Source organism: Rhinoraja longicauda, chromosome 39 (assembly GCF_053455715.1).
Source record: "Rhinoraja longicauda isolate Sanriku21f chromosome 39, sRhiLon1.1, whole genome shotgun sequence".
NCBI lineage: Eukaryota > Metazoa > Chordata > Chondrichthyes > Rajiformes > Arhynchobatidae > Rhinoraja > Rhinoraja longicauda.
The window spans coordinates 8,306,249-8,314,984 of NC_135991.1; the positions used below are offsets into that span (position 1 = coordinate 8,306,249).

Consider the following 8,736-nt stretch of genomic DNA (forward strand, 5'->3'; position numbering starts at 1 on the left):
GACCTAACATGGTCCACTAACACTGCTGCGCTGGTCAAGAAGGCACAGCAACGACTGTTCTACCTGAGAACACTGAAGAAGTCTGGTCGACCCCAACAGCTGCTGACGACCTTCTACCGCTGCACCATAGAGAGCATCCTAACACATGACATCCCTGTGTGGTATCTCAGCTGCACAGAGGTAGAGAGGAGGAGAGCTCTTCAGTGGGTAGTCCATAGAGCTCAGAGGACCATCGGAACACGGCTACCAGCCTTGGAGGGCATCTACAACACACGATGCCTCGGAAAAGCCACCAGCATCCACAAAGACTCCTCACACCCCTGCAACAGTCTGTTGGGGACCTCCACCATCGGGCAGACGATACAAGGCCTTCTACGCCCACACCTCCAGACTGTATTGTATTGTATTGACGAGAGAGTTCGATTTAGCTCTTGTGAATCTGTGGAATTCTCTGCCTCAGAGGGCAGTGGAGGCCAATTCTCTGAATCCATTCAAGAGAGAGCTAGATAGAGCTCTTAAGGATAGCGGAGTCAGGGGGTATGGGGAGAAGGCAGGAACGGGGTACTGATTGTGGATGATTTAGATTTTTTTAGATTTTAGATTTTGATTTAGATTCTACAGCGCGGAAACAGGCCCTTCGGCCCACCAAGTCCGCGCCGCCCAGCGATCCCCGCACATTAACACTATCCTACACACACCAGGGACAATGTTTACATTTTACCCAGTCAATTAACCTACAAACCTGCACGTCTTTGGAGTGTGGGAGGAAACCGAAGATCTCGGAGAAAACCCACGCAGGTCACGGGGAGAACGTGCAAACTCCGTACAGACGGCGCCCGTAGTCAGGATCGAACCCGAGTCTCCGGCGCTGCATTCGCTGTAAGGCAGCAACTCTACCGCTGCGCCACCGTGCCGCACCCAGCCATGATCACATTGAATGGCGGTGCGTACAGGCTCGAAGGGCCGAATGGCCTCCTCCTGCACCTATTGTCTGTGTTTCGATGTTTGTAGGTTAATTGGGTCGGTATGAATGTAAATCGTAAATCGTCCCTGGTGTGTGAAGGGTGACGTTAGTGTGCAGGGATCAAAGGTCGGCACGGACCCAGTGGGCCGAAGGGCCTGTTTCCCGGCCCTGCCTCTGGACGAGACTAAACTCACGTCTTTGATCAGCAGGGCGTGAAGCATGACGTCGGTCAGCCCGTTGTCCTGGAGCGACGAGAGCAGAGAGGGCTCTTGGAACACAAACACTGTCACCACCTCTGTAGCTGGAAGGAAGGAGGGAGGGAAGGGGGGAAAAGAAAACGAAAAACAGGTCAGTCTTAATGCCCGAGCGTCCCGACGCGAGAGGAGTTGAGTACCGGAGCACAGAGGTCCTTCTGCAGTTGTTCAGGGCCCCAGTGAGACCGCACCTGGAGTACTGTGTGCAGTTTTGGAAGCATGCAGGTACAGCAGGCAGTGAAGAAAGCCAATGGCATGTTGGCCTTCATAACAAGAGGAGTTGAGTATAGGAGCAAAGAGGTCCTTCTGCAGTTGTACAGGGCCCTAGTGAGACCGCACCTGGAGTACTGTGTACAGTTTCGTCTCCAAATTTGACGAAGGACATTCTTGCTATTGAGGGCGTGCAGCGTAGGTTCACCAGGTTAATTCCCGGAATGGCGGGACTGTTGAAAGGCTGGAGCGACTAGGCTTGTATACACTGGAATTTAGAAGGATGAGAGGGGATCTTATCGAAACGTATAAGATTATTAAGGGGTTGGACACGTTAGAGGCAGGAAACGTGTTCCCAATGTTGGGGGAGTCCAGAACCAGGGGCCACACAGTTTAAGAATAAGGGGTCGGCTATTTAGAACGGAGATGAGGAAAAACTTTTTCAGTCAGAGAGTTGTGAATCTGTGGAATTCTCTGCCTCAGAAGGCAGTGGAGGCCAATTCTCTGAATGCATTCAGGAGAGAGCTGGATAGAGCTCTTAAGGATAGCGGAGTCAGGGGGTATGGGGAGAAGGCGGGAACGGGGCACTGATTGTGGATGATCAGCCATGATCACATTAAATGGCGGTGCTGGCTTGAAGGGCCGAATGGCGTCCTCCTGCACCTATTGTCTATTGACCCACACTAGTCTGGTCCATAACTGGATCAAAAGTGGGACACTTTAGGCACAGTGACAAAGAATTTCATTAGGGAAAAAAAAACAGATGCTGGTTTAAATCGAAGGCAGTCACAAAATGCTGGAGTAACTCAGCGGGTCGGGCAGCATCTCTGGAGAGAAGGAATGGGTGACGTTTCGGGTCGAGACCCTTCTTCAGACTGAAGAAACGTCACCCATTCCTTCTATCCAGAGATGACAAGAGACAATAGGTGCAGGAGGAGGCCATTCGCCCTTCGAGCCTGTACGCACCGCCATTCAATGTGATCATGGCTGATCATCCACAATCAGTACCCCGTTCCTGCCTTCTCCCCATACCCCCCGACTCCACTATCATTAAGAGCTCTATCTAGCTCTCTTGAGATAGAGAGAGAGAGATAGAGAGTGCGAGAGAGATAGAGAGCGCGAGAGAGATAGAGAGCGCGTGCGAGAGAAATAGAGAGAGTCACCCATTCCTTCTATCCACAGAAGCTGCTTGTCTCGCTGAGTTGCTCCACCATTTTGTGTCTGTCTTCGGTGTGAACTCGCCGAGGGAGCGCGCGAGTGTGTCTTCGGCGCGAGAGAGCGCGCGAGAGAGAGAGAGAGCGAGAGGAAGCGCACGAGCAAGAGAGAGACGGTGGGAGAGGTGCGGGAGGGAGCGAGCGAGAGAGAGAGAAAGAGAGAGAGAGAGAGAGGAGAGAGAGAGAGAGCGATAGGGAGAGCACGAGCAAGAGAGAGCGCGCGCGAGAGAGAGAGCGCGCACGAGAGAGAGAAAGAGAGAGCGCGAGAGAGAGAGAGCGCGCGCACGAGAGAGAGAGAGAGAGAGAGAGAGAGAGAGAGAGAGAGAGAGAGAGAGAGAGAGAGGAGAGAGAGCGCGGGAGGGAGCGAGCGAGAGAGAGAGAGAGAGAGAGAGAGAGAGAGAGAGAGGGGGAGCGAGAGAGAGGGAGCGAGAGAGGGAGATAGAGAGAGAGCGCGCGAGAGAGAGAGAGAGAGAGAGAGAGAGAGAGAGAGAGAGAGAGCGCGGGAGGGAGCGAGCGAGAGAGAGAGAAAGAGAGAGAGAGAGGGAGCGATAGAGAGAGGGAGCGAGAGGGGGGAGCGGGAGAGAGGGGGACCAAGAGAGAGGGAGCGGGAGAGAGAGAGAGAGAGAGAGAGAGAGAGTGAGTGGGAGCGCACGAGCAAAAGAGAGACGGAGGGAGAGCGCACGAGAGAGAGTGAGAGAGCGCGGGCGAGAGAGAGAGAGAGAGAGAGGGAGCGAGAGAGAGAGATAGAGAGAACGCGAGAGAGAGAGATAGAGAGGGAGCGAGAGAGAGAGAGAGTGAGAGAGAGAGAGAGAGAGAGAAAGAGGGGGATTGAGAGAGAGAGAGAACGCGAGAGAGAGGGAGAGAGAGAGAACGCGAGAGAGAGGGAGAGAGAGAGAGCGCGAGAGAGAGGGAGAGAGGGTTTGAACTCGCCTCTGCAGATCCCGTCGAACAAATAAATAACACGTCTGACTTACCGAGCAGGAAGAGCGATGGCCCATAATACTCTGCGTTGCTGATGATGTGTTTCAGTGAGGTAGGCAGGGAACCATCCATGACTGAAAGAGGAACACGGCAAAATTAAAATGGGTCACGTTGGGAAAGGCGTCAAATGCTAACGAGTCTCGGATCCAGGAGCGCAGGTGCATGGTTCCTTGAAGGTCGAGTCGCAGGTAGACAAGGGGGTCAAAAAGGCATCAGTCAGAGTATTGAGTGTAGAAGTCGACTACAGAAGTAGTCGCTGGAATTTAGAAGATTGAGGGGGGATCTTGTACTCGCTGGAATTTAGAAGATTGAGGGGGGATCTTATAGAAACTCACAAAATTCTTAAGGGGTTGGACAGGCTAGATGCGGGAAGATTGTTGCCGATGTTGGGGAAGTCCAGAACAAGGGGTCACAGTTTAAGGATAATGGGGAAGTCTTTTAGGACCGAGATGAGAACGTTTTTTTTCACACAGAAAGTGGTGAATCTGTGGAATTCTCTGCCACAGAAGGTAGTTGAGGCCAGTTCATTGGCTATATTTAAGAGGGAGTTAGATGTGGCCCTTGTGGCTAAAGGGGTCAGGGGGTATGGAGAGAAGGCAGGAACGGGATACTGAGTTGGATGATCAGCCATGATCATATTGAATGGCGGTGCGTACAGGCTCGAAGGGCCGAATGGCCCCACTCCTGCACCTATTTTCTATGTTTCTATGTAAGTCAGGAGGTCATGTTGCAGTTGTATAAGACGTTAGTGAGGCCGCATTTAGAGTATTGTGTTCAATTCTGGGCACCGTGTTACAGCAAAGATGTCGTCAAGCTTGAAAGGGTTCAGAGAAGATTTACGAGGATGTTGCCAGGACTAGAGGGTGTGAGCTACAGGGAGAGGTTGAGTAGGCTGGGTCTCTATTCCTTGGAGCGCAGGAAGATGAGGTGCGATCTTATAGAGGTGTACAAAATCACGAGACGAATAGATCGGGTAGATGCACAGAATCTCTTGCCCAGAGTCGGGGAATCGAGGACCAGAGGACACAGGTTCTAGGTGAAGGGGAAAAGATTTAATAGGAATGTGAGGGATAACTTTTCCACACAGAGGGTGGTGGGTGTATGGAACGAGCTGCCGGAGGAGGTAGTTAAGGCTGGGACTATCCCAACGTTTAAGAAACAGTTGGACAGGTACATGGATAGGACAGGTTTGGAGGGAAATGGGCCAAACGTGGGCAGGTGGGCAGTGTAGATGGGGCATGTTGGTCGGTGTGGGCGGGTGGGACTAGTGTAGATGGGGCATGTTGGTAGGTGTGGGCGGGTGGGACTAGTGTAGATGGGGCATGTTGGTCGGTGTGGGCGGGTGGGACTAGTGTAGATGGGGCATGTTGGTCGGTGTGGGCCTAGTGTAGATGGGGCATGTTGGCCGGTGTGGGCGGGTGGGACTAGTGTAGATGGGGCATGTTGGTCGGTGTGGGCGGGTGGGACTAGTGTAGATGGGACATGTTGGCCGGTGTGGGCAGGTGGGACTAGTGTAGATGGGGCATGTTGGCCGGTGTGGGCAGGTGGGACTAGTGTAGATGGGGCATGTTGGTCGGTGTGGGCAGGTGGGACTAGTGTAGATGGGGCATGTTGGCCGGTGTGGGCAGGTGGGACTAGTGTAGATGGGGCATGTTGGCCGGTGTGGGCAGGTGGGACTAGTGTAGATGGGGCATGTTGGCCGGTGTGGGCTGGTGGGACTAGTGTAGATGGGGCATGTTGGTCGGTGTGGGCAAGTTGAGCTGAAGGGCCTGTTTCCACACTGTATCACTCTATGACTCCAATCCACAGGTGTATTCCTTAGATCCACCCTCCAGTCTTTTTCTAAAAGACGTTTTGAGATACAGCGTGATTAACCAGATTGATTCCTGGGATGACAGGACTTTCATATGAAGAAAGACTGGATAGACTCGGCTTGTACTTGCTGGAATTTAGAAGATTGAGGGGGGATCTTATAGAAACTTACAAAATTCTTAAGGGGTTGGACAGGCTAGATGCAGGAAGATTGTTCCCGATGTTGGGAAGTCCAGAACAAGGGGTCACACAGTTTAAGGATAAGGGGGAAGTCTTTTAGGACCGAGATGAGAAAGTTTTTTTTCACACAGAGTGGTGAATCTGTGGAATTCTCTGCCACAGAAGGTAGTTGAGGCCAGTTCATTGGCTATATTTAAGAGGGAGTTAGATGTGGCCCTTGTGGCTAAAGGGATCATGGGGTATGGAGAGAAGGCAGGTACGGGATACTGAGTTAGATGATCAGCCATGATCATATTGAATGCTGGTGCGTACAGGCTCAAAGGGCCGAATGGCCTACTCCTGCACCTGTTTTCTATGTTTCTAATATAGGTGTCAGGGGTTAAGGGGAATGGGGTTAGGAGGAATCAGCCACGATTGAATGGCGGAGTACAATTGGATGGCTTAATTCTGCTCCTATCGCTTATGACCGTACAGAGACAGAGAGAGAATACGTTACCGTGTCGAATGCTGTCCGAGAAGGCTGGATCTTGAATGGCCTTCTTCAGGAAGTTCAGCATAGATTTCAAGAGAGCAGCACGCTGGGGAATGCACTGGACCCCTGTGGAGGAAGAAGGAACCAGTCGTTCAATCATGTCTTCCCACCCTTCAACCCACCGCAAAGCCTTCTGGGGCTTTGAGCAGACACCCTGTACATCGGCGAGACCAAGCGCGGGCTCGGCGATCGTTTCGCTCAACGCATCCGCTCAGTCCGCCTGAACCAACCCGATCTCCCAGTTGCCAAACACTTCAACTTCCCCTCCCACTCCCACACTGACCTTTCTGTCCTGGGCCTCCTCCATTGTCAGAGTGCGGGTACAGCAGGCAGTGAAGAAAGCCAATGGCATGTTGGCCTCCATAGAGCCCTTAAGGATAGCGGAGTCAGGGGGTATGGGGAGAAGGCAGGAACGGGGTACTGATCGAGAATGATCAGCCATGATCACATTGAATGGCGGTGCGTACAGGCTCGAAGGGCCGAATGGTCTCCTCCTGCACCTGTTGTCTATTGTCTATTGTCTATTGAGTGAGGCCCAGCGCAAATTGGAGGAACAGCACCTCATATTTCGCTTGGGCAGCGAACAAGTTGTGTACGAATATTGACTTCTCTAACTTCAAGTAGGCCTTGCTTTCCCAATCCCTTCCCAGTTCTCCCACCAGTCGGATTGTTTCCGATTAGACACAAAGAGGATCTGTGTTGGGTCCACTGTTGTTTGTCATTTACATCAATGATCTGGATGATGGTGTGGCAAATTGGATTCGTAAATATGCAGATGATACTAAGATAGGTGGAGTAGTTGATAGTGAGGTAGATTTTCAAAGTCTACAGAGAGACTTGGGCCTTTTGGAAGGGTGGGCTGAAAGATGGCAGATGGAGTTTAATGCTGATAAGTGTGAGGTGCTGCATTTTGGTAGGACAAATCAAAATAGGACGTACAGGGTAAATGGTAGGGAATTGAGGAATGCAGTGGAACAGAGGGATCTGGGAATAACTGTGCATTGTTCCCTGAAGGTGGAATCTCATGTGGATAGGGTGGTGAAGAAGGCGTTTGGTATGCTTGCCTTTATAAATCAGAGCATCGAGTATAGAAGTTGGGATGTAATGTTGAAATTGTACAGGGCATTGGTGAGGCCGAATCTGGAGTATGGTGTGCAGTTCTGGTCGCCAAATTATAGGAAGGATGTCGACAAAATGGAGAGGGTACAGAGGAGATTTACTAGAATGTTGCCTGGGTTTCAGCACTTAGGCTACAGAGAGAGGTTGAATAGGTTGGGTCTTTATTCTTTGGAGCGTAGAAGGTTGAGGGGGGACTTGATAGAGGTTTTTAAAATTTTGAGAGGGACGGACAGAGTTGACGTGGGTAGGCTTTTCCCTTTGAGAGTGGGGAAGATTCCAACAAGGGGACATAGCTTCAGAATTGAGGGACAAAGGTTTAGGGGTAACATGAGGGGGAACTTCTTTACTCAGAGGGTGGTGGCTGTATGGAATGGGCTTCCGGTGGAAGTGGTGGAGGCTGGCTCGATTTTATTATTTAAGAGTAAATTGGATAGGTATATGGATAGGAGGGGGTTGGAGGGTTATGGTCTGAGTGCAGGTAGATGAGACTAGGTCAGGGAGAATGGTCGGCGTGGACTGGTAGGGCCGGACAGGCCTGTTTCCATGCTGTAGTTGTTATATGTTATATGTTATATGTTAAAGAGCTGGGGTAACTCAGCGAGACAGGCAGCATCCCTGGAGAGAAGGAATGGGTGATGTTTCTGTTCGTGACCCTTCTTCCCTGATACATTTTATCTCTGTTTGCTTTGTCGTTACCTTCTCCTAGGGTCTATGAAGGCCAACATGCCATTGGCTTTCTTCACTGCCTGCTGTACCTGCATGCTTCCTTTCAGTGACTGGTGCACTAGGACACCCAGATCTCGTTGTACGTCCCCTGTTCCTAACTTGACACCATTCGGATAATACTCTGCCTTCCCATTCTTACCACCAAAGTGGATAACCTCACACTTATCCACATTAAACTGCATCTGCCATGCATCCGCCCACTCACACAACCTGTCCAAGTCACCCTGCAACCTCATAGCATCTTCCTCACAGTTCACACTACCACCCAGCTTTGTATCGTCTGCAAATTTGCTAATGTTACTTATAATCCCTTCATCCAAGTCATTAATGTATATTGTAAATAGGTGCGGTCCCAGCACCGAGCCTTGCGGTACCCCACTGGTCACTGCCTGCCATTCTGAAAGGGACCCATTTATCCCCACTCTTTGCTTTCTGTCTGTCAACCAACTTTCTATCCATGTCAGTACCCTACCTCCAATACCATGTGCTCTAATTTTGCCCACCAATCTCCTATGTGGGACCTTGTCGAAGGCTGAAAGTCGAGGTACACCACATCCACCGGCTCTCCCCTGTCAATTTTCCAAGTTACATCCTCAAAAAATTCCAGTAGATCAGTCAAGCACGATTTCCCCTTCGTAAATCCATGCTGGCTCGGAACGATCCTGTTACTGCGATCCAAATGCTCACATTGAATGGCGGTGCTGGCTCAAAGTGCCGATTGGCCTACTCCTGCACTTGTTGTCT

The 8,736-nt window shown here is 51.1% G+C and overlaps 1 protein-coding gene across 1 annotated transcript in view; it reads right to left on the minus strand.

Annotated features, from left to right (window-relative positions):
* Nucleotides 1-8,736, minus strand: part of LOC144611183 (E3 ubiquitin-protein ligase HUWE1-like) — a 231,474-nt gene that overhangs the window by 148,472 nt on the left and 74,266 nt on the right. The window contains 3 exon segments of the mRNA XM_078430236.1: nucleotides 1,159-1,265; nucleotides 3,617-3,697; nucleotides 6,112-6,213. Of these exon segments, the coding sequence (XP_078286362.1) occupies nucleotides 1,159-1,265; nucleotides 3,617-3,697; nucleotides 6,112-6,213 (290 nt within the window).